Source organism: Pteropus alecto, unplaced genomic scaffold (genome assembly GCF_000325575.1).
Source record: "Pteropus alecto unplaced genomic scaffold, ASM32557v1 scaffold106, whole genome shotgun sequence".
In the NCBI taxonomy this organism is placed as follows: Eukaryota; Metazoa; Chordata; class Mammalia; order Chiroptera; family Pteropodidae; genus Pteropus; species Pteropus alecto.
Genome location: NW_006442103.1, coordinates 541,077 through 560,356, shown reverse-complemented (window position 1 = coordinate 560,356; position 19,280 = coordinate 541,077). Strand labels below are relative to the sequence as shown.

Here is a 19,280-nt window from a genome sequence, read left to right as displayed (position 1 = left end):
CACAAATCTGTGAATGTAGGGCTGAATATGCAGCAGACACTGCTATAATGGTCACATTTTATTTGGTATCTAGGTTTGTGTGTGTCTCTTTAAAATTTTCATCACTGTATATTCTTCAGTGTAGAAAGCAGTGCCTTTCATGTAGTTGGCACTTAACAAAAAGTAGCGCCACTAATGTAATCCTGAATAACTTGTTATACCTCTCCCCCACTGGCATCTTAAAGAAAAGTTGGACACACTTTTCATATACTCCGTTTTATAAATGTTATTGCCATGGTTACACCCAGTGGGTAAGTGAAAGTCCTCCTGTGGTAAGTTATTTTTGTGGGTGCTCTATGAGGTCGCCCTACAAAGGTCATGATACTATGATTGTTTCTGGAAATTAGGATATCTCCTGGATAAACATTCATAGTTTGAATAATCACTTTTTATCATGACAACAGAATAAGATCAGTTCCCCTTGTTGTATATTGTAAGACAAAGAATTATTCTGATTAGGAGTCACCATTTTGAAAATCACCACCATCAGCATAATGTAAATTGCGGGCATCAGGTCAATTGGAATTAATTTTCCTCTTCCCTCATTAATCTGAGGGACACATTAGAAACCCGGAACAGTGTGCAATCCACATGATAGACTGAATGAAGCCAGATAGCACATTAGAATTGTAAGAGCCGTAGCTGCTGTGGACTTGGTGTGCTCCTAAGTCAGGTTTTCTGAAGGATACTTTAGAACTTCCGCAGCATTTCAGACCATTCTAAAAATGGTTAATCCAGTTGCATATTTATGATCTGCTGAATCAAAGAACTGTAACATTTTTATGTGGTATTTAAGAAAAGAAACCACTTTGACTGTTGTATGCCATGGCACACAGAACATGATTCCCTCACCCCCTTTTTAAAAATTCATAAAGGATTTAAATAGACCCTAAGTTGTAATGAGATTTTTAAAATCACTTTCTAATATTTAAATAGTTTTAAGGTCAGGAGCCATCTTAAATTAGTTTTGGAATAAGGCAGGATATAAATAAATGTAAAAACATTAATAAGTACAAATTTAAAAGAAAAAATGCACAGTTCCACCACCAGGCACACCTTTTCATTTTTCCTAGTCTTCTCAAAACTTTTACTACATACATTAACCATTTCAATTTTTGTAATCTTTATTGAACACTTCTTTTTAATTATACATTTTCATTTAATGTTCTATCCTAAGCATTTAAAGTATTTCGACAGGATAATTTTATAATTATGTATGTAATTTTTAAAAACATACTGTTTATTAATACGAAGCCATTATTTATCAAGCTCTTTATTTTTATTATGCTGTTTCCCACTTTGCTGTCTTTTAGAGAGCACTAAGGGGAACATCAAAACAGTAGTTTATGTTTATCAAGTCTTAGCATCCCCTTAAAGTACGTAACATCTTTAAACCTTAATTTTTTATCTATACAAAGGGAATAATAATTAACAGCTTGTAATGAAATACACATCAAGGACTTAGCTCAGTGCCTGGCACAAGACCAGACCTTAGTAAAGAAATCCTCCTCCTCATCATCACCATTTAGTCTTTATTCTCCACTTTGCACATCACTGTCTTTGAGAATTCCTTTTGGTTTTCCCAAGACTGAGTGAGATGCACCTCTCTGTGTCCATGGCGTTATCCAAATGGCCTTTTAATTATTCTATTGTAAGTATACTTTCTAGTCTGATTTCTCTGCTAGACGGAACACTCTTGAAGGCAGAGACTTTGTCCTTTATGTCATTGTATCCTCAGGACCTTTATCATGATGACGAGTGGTAGTAGATTCTCAGTTAAGGTTTACTGAATGAATGCATGAATGAATGATTTGTTTAATTGCAACTTTATATCTGCATAGGTTTATAACAATGAAGTGAGCTCATTTGTAGACTTAATGGCTAAAGAATGTTTTCTGTTGCAGTCCACTGATGTCTGTGAACAGATTTTAAGAGTGGTGAGTAGGTCTAATCGATTGGAAGAATTGGTGTTGGAAAATGCTGGACTTAGAACGTGAGTATTTTCCTGAATATATGAATATGTTGCTTTAAAACTTTTTGCCATTTCCTCTAAAATTAATACATAGTTTAAAAAATTGGGCTATTCACATTTAGAGTATCATGTTTTCCCTTCTTAAAAAGAAAATCCCTATAATCCCCATCATTATCCCAAAGCTCATGGATTTTATAACATTGTTTACTGTTGTGTCACTTGATGTGTTCGATGGTGCATGGCGGTAGTGGTGGAGAGCATAGACCCTTAAGCCAGATGCCTCATGGCCTTGAGCAAGTTGTTTCAACTCTCTGTGCCTTAGTCTCTTTATCTTTAATATGGAGATAATATTAGTGCTCAGAACAGTATCTTTCATATTCTAGATGCTACATGTTAGCTTTCGTTAGTATCATTGATGGCAGTTGTAGTAATAACCTGTTTCATGATTTTACTGCTTTGCTTTGATCTGTTTTAACCATTTCCCTCCCTTTCCAAATTCACACTTTCATCATCTTCATCTCGTGGTTCGGTAGTCTATACTTAAGTCTCAGGTGGGGCATAGAGTTTGAATCTGCTAGAACAAAACTTTAATGCTACTAAGTGACGGTTGGCAGTTTCACAATCATAGCACTTAGTGCATTATTTTAAGTTAAACATACCTAAAATAGTGATTTTGATTTTTGTTAAAATATAGTGCTAGCAATTGTAGCCTTTAAACTCAATAATTAGAGCAATCAGGTTTGCATTCGTGAGTGTTGCATGAAATGAGAACTAAGATATAGCGAATAGCTGATTGCATTTTTCATGAAAAGCATGTTCAATTCAGGACCTTTTTTTTTAAGTTATGGAGGGGCCACCTAGTACTATTAATAGTGTTCTGAAAATGTGTCTTTAATGGGATAATTATATATTTTCTTTTGGCTTCTGAATGAAGTTTTGGCTAATCAGAATGAACCGTATTTCAGCTGTGACTTTAGATTCTCAAATGAGGTTATATACCTGTGTAAAATTAGATGGGGTGTTAACAAATATATGATGCATAATTTAATATTGTAAAGAAGCTTTTTTTTAGCTTTCACTCTAGCTGTTCTAGCTTTAAGTGTTTTATTTAAACAGTTTTGCATCTTGTGTTATTTAATATTGTTTCGTTTACTTCCAGAGATTTTGCCCAGAAACTGGCCAGTGCTCTAGCACATAATCCAAGCTCAGGACTCCACACGATTGACCTTGCTGGCAACCCACTGGAGGACCGAGGTACCGTAGAGTTTACAAGACCATTGATGCCAGAATTGTAAACGGATTAGGGAGTTTAATTTTGCCGTGACTGAAGAATAGAATCAGCTTAGCTGTAATTATGTTATAAGTGCTGCTTTAGTTCTTATTGGCTTCCATTTCCACCCCTTGATGAAAATACTCTTGCTAAAATTCTATCATCCAATGAATGGCTTTTCAAGTGATACAAACAGAAAGGAGGATAATATTTTTAAACTATTGTATTAGTTCTCTATTGCTGTGTAACAAATTGCCACAAACTTGGTAGCTTAAAATGACTCATTTATTACCTTACAGTTTGCTTGGGTTGGCAGTCTGGGTAGAGGTTGGCTGGGTTCTCTACTCAGTCTCACAAGGCCAAAATCAAGTTATTAGCCAGATTGCGATCTTACCTGTGACTTGGGGTCTTCTTTGTTGAGAAAATTAATTTCTCTGGGACTATAGGACTAGGGTCACCATTTTCTTGCTAGCTGCCCATTAGGGACCACTGCAGGCTCAGAGGCTAAGCTGAGGTTCTTACCATGTGGCCCATTCTCTCACAACAGGTTTATATCATGCTCAAGGCCAGCAGGAGCATATCTCTGAGATGCTTTACTTTCTTTTAAACAGAGCACATGATTGGGTCAGGGCCCCCCCAGGACAACCTCCTTTTTGATGAACTCAAATATCAATTGATTCGTAACCTAATCATGTTAAGTGCTATCCCATCATACTCAGTGGTCCACACCACACACAGGAAGTTATGCAGGATCTGTATACCAGGGTGCAGGAGTCTTGGGGACCATCGTGCAATTCTGCCTACCACAGATGTGTTTTAATGTTTCACAAGATTTGAGTGTAAGAATAGGGAGACGTTGAAGGATTCAAATTCAGGATGAGGCAGAAGAAAGTTTTAGTAGAGGGAAATTTTGGGTAGAGGGAAGAGTCAGTAGGTTTAGAATGTGAAGCTCAAGAATTTGAATTCTCAGAGAATGTGGACGGACCAGGTTTAAGAAAAATAGCTTCATCCGTATAGGGAATATTTTGTTTTCTTTATCTGTTGCAGATGTTTTCCAGCATTGTCGAATAAGGGCCTTTTATCTTGTAATGTTATGCATTTGATGAGGATTAATTATTAAACAGAGCTGAAGATACTGATAGAGACACTCAGTTCTGCTTTTTGTTTCTGATATGGACGTCATTATTCTTTGAAAGAGACACCCGTCTGGTGTTCAAGCAGACATTTCAAGAGTAGCTTCCCAGCATCTGAATCGTAGTGAATCTAGAGGAAAGTGGAGCCTGTATTAGAAAACCAGACCCCATGGAAGGCCTTCCTAGAATCAGCCACAGCTGGCGGTCATGGATGTGCATTCCTGGAGTGGGGGCTTCCCTGGGCATCATCAGTTCTGGAAAGAAAACAGGTGTTCTCTCCATTCGTCAGATGTTACAGAGGGGAGAATGGGACAAAGTGTAAATCACCTTTCAGAAGGTTTTGTTTTTAAGATGAACTCACACCTACTTGTCTACTGAAAGGCAAGACTTTGGAGGCAGACATTGGAAGCAGGTCCTACGGATGTGGAACCCAGGGAGCAGCAGACCAGGAAGAACACGCTTAGTCATTAGGGAAAGGCAAACTCAAACCACAGTGAGGTACCACTTTGCAACCAGTAGTATAATCCATAAATATTTTCTTTAAATTGAGTTGGATTTTATATAATTTTAATTTTCTGTAGTTTTTTTGTTTTAAATTGCACTTGTAAATTATAGCGAAGTTTATAGAGATTTCTTTGTTGTGTGGAGTCCGAACATGTGTTCAATGATGACATTTTCCTGCCTTTTTTCTCCATCTTCCTATCTCTGAGACCTGATTTTGTGTGTCTTTTCATCTACCTGAAGTTTATTCACAGATGTTAAAATCATATATCAAGGATGTTTTCCTCAGCTTCGTGTGTACACACCTATTCTCCAGTATGGCATCTGCTCACACACACTCAATTTGTGACACTCCTGAAAATGTTTTCTCAAGCTAAACTTTCCTCGTTTCTGCCCCCTAGACTCATTTCTTGCTGTATTTCCTGTGCTCTTGGCACCATGTTTCCCACCTGTCTGCACTCTTAGGCTGAGCTCCTGAACACCAATTCTTCCTAGGTTGCTGTTGTTGTTGTTTTTAAATTTAGGCAAAATACCTGAAGATCGCAGGTAGCTTCTCAGCTACTGGATGGAAATTCTACAAGGAATCCAACTGAATAAAATATTCATAGAAATTTAAATCTGGGGGAAAGTGTTCATAATTTTTGTTTCTGAGCTTTTCAATGACAGTATTTTAGGTTTGAAAACAATAAAAAGCAGGCAAGCATTCGTAGTTAAATCGTATATTTATAGTTCAGTCTCCTCATCATACGGTGTAGAAAGGACAGGTGGCCTTCTGTCGTTAAGGGGCTGTGGTGAAGAAGGTTTAGGTATGATTTGGAAGCAGAGGTGCAATGTGTATGTGCAGTGCTTCAGATGCCCCAGGCTCTGCTCTCTCTCTGAGAGAGCCACACGTGGCAGTGACAGCACACACATGAGCTCTTCTCATCCTGGCTGCAGGGCCAGGCCTGTCCCCAGCTTGCTCTTGGCCTTCTAACAGAGTGCATTTTCTGATTGTAGGTCAAGACCCATTAGCAGATCATGAGATCAATTTAATAATTCATGACAAGCATTAAAAACACAGGAAGTAGAAGAGAATAGAAAATATTAGAGGCCGCCACATCCCTGGGCCTTCCCCAGGCGGCTGGCCGCCTCCACAGTGCCACTGCTGGTCAAGGGGCAGTGAGTGTGGCTGCCGCAGTCTGCTGAGGAGCTTGTCCAAGCCCACCCACTTCCGGAGGAAAGAGAATTCTCAGACGTTAGTCTAACAAATGGGACCCCAGGGCCTCTGTATGTTCAGCAAAAGGAGCTTGCAGGGACCTCCCCAAAGGATGTCTCCATCTTCATTCTGGGTTCTGCTGATGCCACCACTTGTCACATTGTGGTCTTGAGGCACATAGGTAATGGGGCTACCTGCTTGACACATTGTGATGGAATTGACACCGAAGCTGAGGTCCCTTTGATCATGAATGCCGTAAAATCTTTTTCTGACCACGCTCAATGTGGAAGGCTGGAAGTGTACTTCGTGGACAGCTTCAGTGACAATGGGCAGTTATCACAAAAACTGACTCATCACCTTCTTAGCGAATTTGACAGACAAGAAGATGGCATTCGCTTAGTCATCTTACGTCTGACAGAATTAAATGACCAGGAAAAAAATGAAAACCACTTTCTAGTAATTTATGACATTACTATCAACATTAAAACTGCAGAGATTTACTGAGCCTCCTTCCAAGGTCGTGGTCCAGAGGAGGAGCTGCGTGCTGCACCGATTTACAGGTGGGCCAGTGCGTAGTATTTAGGATGCAGAGACAGAATGACTTCATCCAGGACTGTGTTCCTGGATGCCTTTCCACCTGTGGATTTCCGGTTGCAGCGAGGTGATAAGGGAATGCTAGAGAGCCTTTCCACTTCACCTCTGGCTGAACCCTCTTGCCCGCACACACACATAATTTGTTGAACATATTAGATCTACCTTGATTTTATTTTTAAATACCCATCTCTAAAAAACATGTCTTTCCTGAAAATAAAGTTCTACTCTAGGAAAAAAAAAAAAAAGAAAAGAAAAAACGAAGATGGTTTATGGGAGAAGATCACTTTTCCAAGAAGCTAAAAAAAGAAATTACCAAAGAAAGCAACTTTTTGGCGAGACGGAGACCTTTGGTGGGGATGAGACAGAATATGAATTTGGAGTCTACATCCATTGAGTCTTAGGTCTCCTTCCTTATTCAGTGTCTTTCGAACAACTTCAAAATCTTATTTTGGTAAAGGAAAAAACGGAAAATATCAGAGTGTATATTTCAGGAAAGCTTTGGTTTTAGTTTTCTAATGTATTTATTTTTGTGTGAGGTTCCTGCATCACCACATCAGCTCTGTTCCTTTGTGTGGGTCGTGGTAGAAGAGACTCAACGTCACTGCTGTGGCTGAACATTGTTAACTAGTCCTGTGTGAGCTCCCTGGCCTAACTCAGTGTTGTGGTTCTTGGTCATCTCCTGGTCACTAATCTTGTGGATGTAACATTACTTCTTGGATCAAAGTTGAGCATTTTCAGAGAACATAGCTTTCCTCTCTGCTCATTTCACATACTTTACTTCCCTAAGTGCTGCAGGTTGTATTTTGTTTTTCCTGGTTATCCTTCCCAATTACCCAAGTTTTTATGATCTCAGCCTTGTTGGGACTGTCTGTCCTTTTCCTCCCCTCATTTTGTTCTAAGTTTCATTATTTTGTTTGAAGATGATTTAAAATCCTATCTCAGAATGATTTTTCTTTGGAAATGTTGACCTGGAATACCCAAGTGTTTTTTTTCCTGACCTTCTGGCGGTGGCTCTGATTTGATCTTCTAAAAAAGATGTGAAATAAATTCTAGAATTGCTGCCAACATTTTTTGGTACTTTATGTCTTTTATACCCCTTAGTGTATATTAGTGGGATCTGGAGTCAAACTAAATGTGTTCTGTTTTGAATTTCGCCTGTTTCTAGCTGTTTCTACCTGTTTCTATTAGTGTATATTAGTGGGATCTGGAGTCAAACTAAATGTGTTCTGTTTTGAATTTCGCCTGTTTCTAGCTGTTTCTTTGGACAAGTTACCTAACTTCTCTGTGCCTCAGTCTTTATCTATATCTGTCACCTAGGGTATTCTAAGAATTAAATGAGATAATGCACATAAACAGGTAAGAATGGCATGTCAGCTACTGTAAACTCCAGAAGTATTAGCTTTTCTACTTCATTTGATTCCCAAAATAGTTTTGTGAAGCTAGATAGTGCAAGTATTATCATTTCCCTTTACGAGTGAGGAAATGTGTATTTATGTGATTTAGACAAAGTCTCGTGGAGTTGTACCTGATACCACTTGTCAGGTTTCCTCCCAGGATTTTTTGAGTAATCAATCAGTCAGTCTCTTAGACTGTGATTGTGATTGATTGTCTGATTTAACTTTGGAAGTGAAAGGAAAGAATTTTGTGCACGCCATGTGAAAAACACTGGCTTAGTCCATAGCATGTCAGTAAATTTTCTTAAGTAGTCATTTGAATATTTAAAGATGCCAGATTTCTCTATGATAGTTATAACCTAGAAAGTAATTTTCTTTGGAGTTGTGATGTCAGCCATATTTAATTGATATTTTCATGGTTACACAGGTAAAACATTATTTTAAAAACTGCACAGATTTGGATTTTAGGACACTTAAAAGTTAGGTGTACTGACTTTATTTTTTCCACTAATCTTTTATTCCTGTATTACTAGTTCTTGAATCTCTTTCTCTCAGCCTTATTTTTGAAATAAGAATATTTCATTGTATTTTATTTGTCTGTTCGCTTTTTGTAGTATTTCTGAACACTCCATGGAAGCCATAGGTATCGGTAGATATCTAAATAACTCATCTATATTCTGACATCTACAGTGTTCAAATCTATATGCTTTCTAACAGTCAAGAAGGAAGCCTTTTGTTTCCTGTATCATGTTGCTAGAACTCCACAGGCAGAATTTTGTTAAATTATTAATATTGATGCTTTCAATTAGCCAGGACCTCCTTAAACTTTTTTTCTACTTTGTGAATCATTCTGATTCTGATTCCAGAATATCCACTATTAGAATTTTATATGGTATTATAGATTTTTAAATTCATGTATGATTAATGGGTGAAATCTGCAATGTCAAATTTAATTTCCTGTGTTTGTAAGTTGATAACATCAGATGGCACGTTATAATACTAAACATTTTATAATTACTTTTTTATTAGGCATAAATATTTCAAAGCAGGAGCTATAATAGTTTTGTTTTCAAAGGAGAAGTAAAAATTAGAACATTGTTTTCTTGCAAATTTGACACATACTAAAAAAAATAAATCATAGGGTAATTCAACCAGTAAAGTCTCCAAACAAAAGCTTTTAGCTTAAATTTACTTTTAATTCACAGCTTGACTATATTTTGCTTTATTTGGGGGACAGAATTGAACAGTTTTGTCCAAAAGCTGAAAAGTATCTTCTATCCTTTCTTCATAGGGAACTGTTTTCTCCAGTATTGGTTTCTTATATGGCTCTATTGAGTAAGCAGCTCCAGAAAGTACAGGGCAGGTTAATTTGCTTGTTTTTCCTGAGATTTTGGCTGCCAACCACTCTTGATTTATTCGTGTTGCCAGAACCTTGTTTCTGAAGTTTGCTAAAATGAGTGACCTTTGTGTAATAATGTTTCCTTTTTTCATACATCAGTTTATTTTTCATTTAAAAAAACGAACAGTGCTGGGCCCATTTGTGCCTTTCATTCCATTAGCACTTAGCACAGGTGTTTCTTTAAAGAAGAAGTGTATTTGTGACTAGTGAGTACCTAGGAAATTAAAACATTTGTCAAAAAAGAAGCTATTAACTTAGTCTAGAATTTGATAAAAACTACTTGAACCAGACTATCTTATATCTGCTTTTAGTCCTGTTTACCTTTAATCTTATTTATCTGGTCCTGCTTTTTTCTTTTTAAATAAATTATCAAACATGACTTCATTCCCCCTTTATTTAAGAGCCTCACTAGTTATTACTTTCATTATTTGCAGTGTGATAATTCAATTTCCAGAGAAAAGTATTTCTGGAGTCTTTATTCCTTTCTGTCTACCTTCTTCCTTTTTTAAAAGATAGTTTATGCTTAAAGAATAAATGAATGGGTGGGTGTCACCAGTAGTGTAAAATAATTGTTCTGTTCTGGTCTTGCATTTGGTCATAGGCATTTATAGTTTTATGAGGCGTTATAGGTGTGACTGACACAAAAGTTTTAAAGTGGTCATTTTCTCAAAGAACAAAGCAAAACAAGTTTATTTGAAGTTTAGTGGTAGGTTTTAACTTTGATCTAATATAATATTTTCACAATGATTGAAGACATGGAATAGGGCTTTGGAGATTTTGTTTTTTTAACATTGTTGAGTATAAAAATATATAAAAGAATTGGTCATGAGTAGGCAGGTAACTGTTATCAAAACTTAAAAGTGAGAATCTGGTATTCTTTCCTCTTTCATACCTAATTTTTTTTAAAGGATTATATATTTTTAGAGCAGTTTTGGGGTCATAGCAAAATTGCAAGGATTGTATAGAGATTTCACATGTACTTTCTGCCTCCACATGCACAGCCTCCCTGTTTATCAACATCCCCATCAGAGTGGTGCCTTCATTAACAGTTGAACCTACATCAACACATCGTCACTCAAAGTCCATGGTTTACATTAAGGTTCATTCTTAGTGTTGTACAGTCAGTGTGTTTGTACAAATTTGTAAAGGCATGTATCCACCATTATAGTGTCATACAGAGTATTTTCATTGCCCTAAAAGTCCTTCGTGTTCTACCTATTCATCTCCCCCATCCCCAACCATTGATCTTTCTACTGTCTCTGTAGTTTTGCCTTTTGCACAGTGTCTATAGTTTCAGGGAAAGTACCAAGGAGCATGATTGTTGGATCATAGTTAAGAGTATGTTTAGTTGTATAAAAAGCCGCCAAACTGTCTTCCAAAGTGACTAAACCATTTTGCATTCCCACCAGCAATAAGTGAAAGTTTCTGTTGCTCCAAATCCTCGTCAGCATTTGGTGCTGTCAGTGTTCTAGATTTTCGCTGTTCCAATTGGTGTGTTGTGGTATCTCGTTGTTTTAATTTGCATTTCCCTGAAGACATATGATGTGGAGCATCTTTTCATATGCTTATTTGTATATTTTCTTTGCTCAGGTGTCTGATAAGATCTTGGGCTCGTTTTTTAATCAGGTGGTTTATTTTCTTATTGTTGAGTTTTAAGAGTTCTTTGATATATTTTATCAGACACGTCTTTTGCAAATATTTCCTTACATTCTGTAGTTTGTCTTCTCATTCTCTTGACATTGTCTTTCATAGAGCATAAAATTTTAATGTTTAGGGAAGTCCGGCTTATCAGTTATTTCTTTTATGGATTTTGCCTTTGATGTTGTATCTAAAAACTCAAATCTAAAGCCATCTAGATTTTATTCTGTTATTTTCCATACCTGACTTTTTCAAGTAATTTTTTCTTTGAAGTATAATATACATTCAAAAAAATCAAGCCCCAAGTTGACATCTTAATAAATGTTTACAAATTAAATGCTTTCCTACAACCACTACCAAGATCAATAAATAGAATATTTCTAGTTCTCCACAGCTTCTCTTGTGTTTTGCCCCAATGGTTACCACTCCTGCTCTCCACTCCCAGAAAAGATAACTAGTCACTGACTTCTGTTAGGATAGATTAGTTTGGTTTATTCTTGAACTTCATAAATATAGAATTATATAGTATATACTCTTTCACATTGGGCTTCTTTTGCTTTACAGAGAGGTTTTTAACAATGGGTTAATTTTCTTGAATAGAGGATGATTGGGACTATTTGTAGTACGTTTTTTACCTTTTGGATTAATCAAGTTGGAAAGTTACTCCCATCTTTTATCTCTCCCCCCATTAACTTGTTATTCATTCTTTTGCAAGAATGTATCAACTAAATATCAGGCCCATCCACTCTTTGCAGTTAACATTATAGATTAGCATATTCTAATTGCTGGAAATATTCAGATAAAAAACCTGTTTAATGTTATTTGTTCCAGCGATTGTCAAACACATTTGACAATGAAACGCTATGGAGAGATAGGCATGGGCTCCCAGGACACCCACCATCCTCAGGGAAAACCTGTCCAGAGGCTTAGTCAAGGTGCATGACTTTTAGGTTGTTTTTGTGACAAACTCTGATAAAACTTGTAGAAAACTTGGGGTTAAATAATAGGGCGGCACGCAGCACTGCCCTAGTATTTAATGGTGCCTGGAGTCTGAGAATCGCTAAGGGAACATGGTTAATACTGTTTTAGGAGCTTGGCCAAGAACATGCCCCTAGGAGGTGATGACTTGTGTGCAACATGAAGTGGTTGAAGGACCTGTAGGAAGGGCAAACATTCCAGTATTATTTCTTTCCTCCCAGGAAACAGTCTATATTCATTGCAGTCTTTAGATGAGTGAGCTTGTGTTTGTTTACAGTCTCCTAATCTGGCCATTAAATTTGGAGACTGTCCAATGTTCAATACTGTAAAATTTTCAGAAGTTATTATAAGTTACAAAACCTACCTTTAAGAAGTTGAAACATGCTCTGATGCTTTGTCTGAGGTTATTAGCTGTAAGGCAATTAAGTATTGGAATCTATCTGCTAAAAGTGAAGCTGTTATCTGATAGTTAATATTATACTCATTTTGATTTTTGATTTTTTTCTTTCCTTTTTTTTTTTTTTTTTTAAGGTGAGGCAACCTTGGTTGACCTCACAGACTGCAAGGACTTTGTCAGTTTGCAATCGCTTACTTCTTAAATTTTTTATGCCTACACCACCTGCTCCTAGGTGGTCTCCCATCCAAGTAGTAACCAGGCCCGACCCTGCTTAGTTTCTGAGATCAGACGGGATCAGATGGGATTGGGCTTGTTCAGGGTGGCATGGCCGTAGACAATACTCATTTTCTTGACAACCTTTAAATAGCACACATTTGCTCACCCAGAAGGGCAATCAGCTCATTAAGACACAAGTTAAAAAGAAAAGAGGGGAGTTATATCATTCTTTCCAAGAGTATTTGCATTTGAAACAGGACTATGAGGAAAAGGTGTACTTGGGACAAAGGCAAACATGTCTAATGGTAAAATTTTGATATTATTATGCTTAATTAAACAACCTTTTCTCCTAGGACAGAAAGAAAGGGAGGCATGATGGTAGATGATTGGAAAACAAGGTCTGACATTAGAAAGGCAAAAATGATCCCTTATATTAGAATTAAATTTAAATTAATATTCAGGTCTTGTAAAACAAATGAAATTCTGAGAACTTGAAAATTTTAATACTTTTTTTCCTCAGGTATATCCTCTTTAAGTATTCAATTTGCCAAACTCCCAAAGGGATTGAAGCATTTAAATTTATCTAAAACCTCATTGTCACCCAAAGGTACAGTATATCTTATTTACTTAACTTTATGTCTATAATATTTCTGTTGTGCCATGCTACCTTAAATAGTTAGAATTATTATGCAGTTATATATACTCTGGTAGTTTTAAGATAAAGAAATTATGTGATTGGAATTCTGGTTGTGTAAAGCGAAGTGCTTTCAAAGTTGAGAATAGTTTTGAAGTACATGTGAAGTCGTTAACTTCTTTAACTTTGAAACATGGAATGCCCACCTGGCCTGGCTGCCTCCTGCCTCCTGCCCCACATTCCTAGAGGCAATGGGTTGTATTTCTCTTGGTTCATCATAGGAGAAGCGATAGCCTCCCTGCTTCCGCAGGTAAATCCCCCTGTCCCCCACCCAACTGTCAGCTGGACCGTCTGCTCTACAGAAAACTGCTGGGCCTCACTGTCCAGTCGCCTCTTCTACTTCCTGCTCTGGGAATTGTCCCGTCCCACCCCGTTCGCCCCTGACTCCAATCACCCGCCTCTCACTTTTCCAGTTGCTCATCAAACGTGTCAGTTCTAATATTTTGCCACATCAGCACCCCACAGTAACATTTGAACTATCACTGCATACAGCATGCCTTTGTACATGCTTTTATTCTCTTTGAAAAGTTTTCTTTCATCCTGTGTAGAGACAACTTTAGTCCTTCCCCTCCTGCTTACTCTTTCCTGTATGTCTCCTTTCCTACCCACACGAAACACTTCACTTCTGAAACTTCTGGTCACCAGATGTTTGGAGGTTTTTCCCCACACCAAGCGATTCTCCGACACCAGTCACCTCAATTCTGATGTTGTCTACCATAAGTTAAGGGCTCAGTCCCACCAGACTGCTGTCCTCATCCCCTTCTGCAGACGTCAGTTCAAGCCCAGGTTATCAGAAGTTCCAAAGACCCCAGCCTTGGGTTTGATTAATTTGCTGAAGTGGCTCACAGAACACAGGTAAAAACTGGTGTACGTTTACTGGTTTATTGAAAAACATGACAAAGGATACAGATGAACAGCCAGATGAAGAGGTACGTAGGATGAGGTCTGGGAGGGTCCTGAGTACAGGAACTTCTGTCTCCGTGGAGTTGGGGTGCATCACCCTCCCAGTGTTGATGTGCCACTCACCTTGAAGCTCTCTGAACCCCATACTTTTGAGATTTTAGGAGGCTTCCTCACGGAGGCCTGATCAATTAACTCCATTTCCAGCCCCTCTCCCCTCTCTGGAAAATGGGGGTGGAGCTGAAAATTCCAAGCTCCCAATTACGGCTTGGTCTTTCTGGTGATCAGCACCCACCCAGGAGCCACCCAGAGTGGCCTCATTAGTACAAAAGATGCTCCTAAGAGATACTCTTATCCATTAGGAATTTACAGGGTTTAGGAGCCCTGTGCCAGGAATGGAGGGCAGAGACCAATATATATATGTTCTGTTATCGTTTACATCTCATATTCTTGGAGAACTTCAGTTTATTTTATAAAACCTTCTGTGTGACCATCTCTTCTGAGACGTCTTTCCTATTCCTGAGGCCTCAAGGGAATCTGTTACTTTTTTCTTTGTGTCACTCTGGATCACATATCTAACATATCTCACATTACTGTAAACATTGTGTCTTCCCTACTAGAATGGGGCCCTCATCTCCATATCTCCAGCACCTGACACCGTGCCTGAACCATTGTGAGAGTTTAATGGAAGTATCTTAAATTGAATTAAGTCGTCATTTCTTAAATATATCACATGATATTCCAGACTATGGAAAATGTTCCATCATTTACTTAGATGGCTTGTTATTGTACATTTAGATGGTTTTAATTCTTCAGTAATGCAAGTAATACTAACATGATTCCTATATCTAATTATTGGTTATTTGTTAATTTCTTCTTTAGGATGAACTCCTGTTAAGTAGAATTGCCAGATCAAAATGTTTGCACATTTTTTAAAGCTTATTTTGATACATATTGTCAAGTTGTCCTCTAAGTATTTTGTACAAATCTCCTTATTCTCCCACCATCACTGGACATTATTCTCCTTTTTCATTGTTCATCAAGCATATGAGCAAAAGTGTTCTGATATTTTAATTTTAACTTTTTCAATTATTGCTTAGGTAATTTTCCCCCCTTGTTCCTTAGTCATTTGTATGAAGAATTGCTAGTTCTCATCTTTTGTTGTCTATTATAGTGTTAATTATTTTTCTTAATTTATATGAATTTTCTACATGTTAAAAATAGTAACAATTTAAAAATGATTATATTTATTTATTTTAATTTATTTGTTCATTACTACAAAACAAATAGAGGGATGTGGTGATCATTTATCCTCCTGAAGGCATGTTTTGGTTCTGAGGTACCACTCGCTGAAGTCCCTGTCCGTCCAAGTGCGGTGCTAGGGAGGCTGGTCCTCAGCTTCCTCGTGAGGATAGCCCCACATTTCCCGCTTCCTTCACAAATAAAGGTCACCACGTTTATCTCTTCCCTGCAGTAACATATATGTACTTTAAAACGAATGGTGTGAGAATTAATATTGTTTTATAATATGTGTCCTCATTTTAAGTCACCCTTCCTAAAGTGTATATTTTGAAATACTGTTTTTATATTTAAAAAACTGATTTCTTAAAGCTTTCATTATTCTTGCAGACTGTCACATAGACTCTGAAGAGTTTGCAGATTCAAAATAACTCAGATTAAATTGTGGTTTTAAGGTTTTGTTGAATTTTATTAGCATTTATATTTTAGTTCTCTGAAAACATTTCTATGTATAGCTCCATAATTCAAGAAAGACTTTTAAAATATCTCCATGATACCCACACTATCTCTAATACCCTTTCTCTTCCTCAGATGTTAGCGAAATGATAGTTTTCTGGATTTCTAGTAAATGTCCTGCTGGCTGCCAGATTATGTCAATGCATGGCCATCTGGTACCACCCTTTTCCAGCTGTAAACACTCCAATAATAAATGGGAAGAATGGTCAGAATCGCTAGACTGCCAAGAATCCAGGATGGCATGTAAATCTGTGTTGAGTTCGGGTTGTAAGAGCCTTGATTTTTTCCATCCTGTATTGTTGTAGTTTCCTGCTGCTAATGTGCTTGTTAACACAGGCCTCACGTGGGTGTGGGCTCACAGGCGGGGGAGGAAGCCTTTCATTCTTTGTCAATAGCATGAAGCTGAGCCGATAACATGATTCTCCCCAATTCTATTCAGATGTTGGCCAACTGCCAAGCGCTGGCACTTGTCAAGGAGCCTTTTGCCGTAGAGACTAATTTGACCTGCTAATTTTAGAATTTATTTATTGAAGTTTGTTATACCTCACTAAAGAATGGTTTTACAAATAATTTTCTTGATGAGTCTGGTATTTTCCATGTTTTGGACTCAATTATTCCATTATAAAATACATTAATACTAGTAATAGGACAAACTGGAGAAAGTTGGCCATTTATTTTTTTATTATTTATTTATTTCGGGGGGTATTTAGCCATTTAAACAATCATAGTTGCTACTTCCATACCTCACTAAAGAATGGTTTTACAAATAATTTTCTTGATGAGTCTGGTATTTTCCATGTTTTGGACTCAATTATTCCATTATAAAATACATTAATACTAGTAATAGGACAAACTGGAGAAAGTTGGCCATTTATTTTTTTATTATTTATTTATTTCGGGGGGTATTTAGCCATTTAAACAATCATAGTTGCTACTTCCAGAAATTAACCTTTTCTATAGGCCATCGCAGATTCATCTACTATACTAGTAATAGGACAAACTGGAGAATTGTTTCTTACATCTTTGATAGTACTGAGCTCACTGGACTCCGATGGTTCAGTTGTCTGTGTTTCCCACTGTACTGGCTTTTAGAGGATGGGATAGTGGCCCCTGGGTCTCAGAAGCCCATGCACGGTACACAGTAGGCATTAAATAAAGATCTGTTGCAATAAATAAATAACCTTGTGTAGCACTGAGTTTTCATCCCAGAGTTTATTTGGTTTCTTTGCTGATTGTCTTTGAACTTATTGAGGGCAAAGAATGGGGCTTAGTTATGTATATTTCCCAATCTCCAGCCTTTCATAAACATTTTGTGAGCACTTAATAAGTGTCGAGTTGATAGCCAAGAAATTTTCCTTGCAGTTAAATAAAGTTTCATACTACCCCGTATTTTCTCCACACATGCCCAAATGTGGACTAACCCTTGAGAAATGGCTTAGGAGACTTTGTCAGACACTGGAGTCAGTTCTTTATCACTCCCCTTCAGCGTTTTTCTTGGAGTGCCTCACTGGCTTCTGCTGGCAGACCTGACCCTGGCCCCTTATCCCAGTAGAGACTGTCCAAGTGTATACCCAAACCCTCTTTCCTGTTTCGCATTAGAGTTGTTGAAACAAGCTGAGATATTCAAAATTATACTGAAAAATTAAAAATAATAATAATAATTTACGAAAGTATACTCAATTTAGAAATAGCCATATTTCTAGAATACACAATTTAGAACTACGTAGTTTTAGTAAAAACATGAAGAGCTTTGCAATATCCCAAATCCCTATTATCTTAACAGTAATCACTGGGACACTGTCTAGGACCTCTTTGAACCCAGTAAGTGACCAGACTCTTCTGGGCCCCCATTTGGTAGTGACATACCTCCTAGAGCCTGTACTCCCCCATTACAAAAAGTGGCCAATTAAACATCCACCCAGCACCCGGCCCTGACTCTCAGGCCTGTTACCCACATGCAACAGAACATGGCTTTCTTCACAGAACCATCTTGCCCGCCTCGTATTCTTGTTTTCTGAGGTGGTATTACCAGTTTTGTTCAGTTGATTCTAACTTGTGCCAGTTATGTTATGTAAATAGCATGTAGAGTGTTAATTATCAGTTTTTCCTTTGGATTGCTTTTACTTTGTGTACAGATCATTTTTTCTCTGTAAAATCCATTTCAGTCTAAATTTTGCCCTGAGCACACTACATTCATTAGGGCGGTGCATTCCTGTATTAACTCCAAGTACTTTAAGTAGCTCAAAGTACCTGACTTTGCACCTGCATCATTTAAATATTGTACACTGTTGAGAATCTCCTGGCAGGATTAAGAGAAGGATAAGAATGATTAGGTTGCTTGCATCATTCTAAGACTTCAAAGTAAAATCCTTTCCATCCACATCAGAAGAAGTGGAGCAAAATGAAGCTGATTCCATTACTTTCTCCTATTCAGTGACTTGGTTTTGTCTGTGACTAACCTGTTTTTCCTGAGGGGATATCAAAAATGGCAGTCCTACTGAGCTACCTTTTGGGGATGTGCTTACGGTTAACCACAGTCCTGCAGTTCGATGGGGCTGCTGGGCCACACATACTAACTCACAAACCTCATTTTGTTTCCTGGAGTGGAAATTGAACTGGATTTTCTTGCCGTTTCAGGAGTGAATAGCCTTTCTCAGTCTCTCAGTGCCAATCCGTTGACCGCCACCACCCTTATCCACCTCGACCTCTCAGGGAGTGGCCTTCGTGGGGATGACCTCTCGGTAGGTTTTTCTCTCCTTACTGCTATCTTCAATGCAGTTGTATTTAAGAAGGCTAGAATAATTTCTAAAAATGGATTTCTAGCACATTTCCCTCCATCTCTCTTTATCATGACACCTTAAAATCATTTTGTTATGAACTTATAAAGTATTTTAGAGAGGAAATCCAGAGCCTTCATGTAGTCTGTCACATAACTTTTCTTCTCATTTAATGTTACTGAAATTTAAGTTCTTTTTGGAAATACTTTTCCCAAAGGAATTTTTTTCTTCGTTTAGAAACATTATTGCACCTGTTAAAATTGCCTGATAAGAAAGATTGGAAACGTAGACTAAATTATTTCGTCATTAAGTAATATTGTTGGGAAGACAGGTGGGTTTTTTTGTTTTGTTTTGTTTTGTTCTTAGTTTGCAATCAAAAAGGGATATTGAAATAAACTTCAGTCCTGTTTTCCATGAGTGTAGTAGGG

General features: G+C 37.5%; 1 protein-coding gene and 1 pseudogene across 7 annotated transcripts in view; both read left to right on the top strand.

Annotated features, from left to right (window-relative positions):
* The window catches only part of CARMIL1 (capping protein regulator and myosin 1 linker 1), a 262,767-nt gene that overhangs the window by 131,329 nt on the left and 112,158 nt on the right, over positions 1-19,280 (top strand). For 6 of the 7 annotated variants that reach the window (XM_015595507.2, XM_015595506.2, XM_015595504.2 and 3 more), the window contains exons 10-13: positions 1,944-2,032; positions 3,171-3,265; positions 13,247-13,333; positions 18,713-18,816. In XM_015595507.2, coding sequence (XP_015450993.1) covers positions 1,944-2,032; positions 3,171-3,265; positions 13,247-13,333; positions 18,713-18,816 — 375 coding nt within the window. The remainder of the gene's footprint in view (positions 1-1,943; positions 2,033-3,170; positions 3,266-13,246; positions 13,334-18,712; positions 18,817-19,280) is intronic. The other variant, XM_025052169.1, reaches the window with a different exon arrangement.
* Positions 3,276-7,004, top strand: LOC102894935 (annotated as a pseudogene).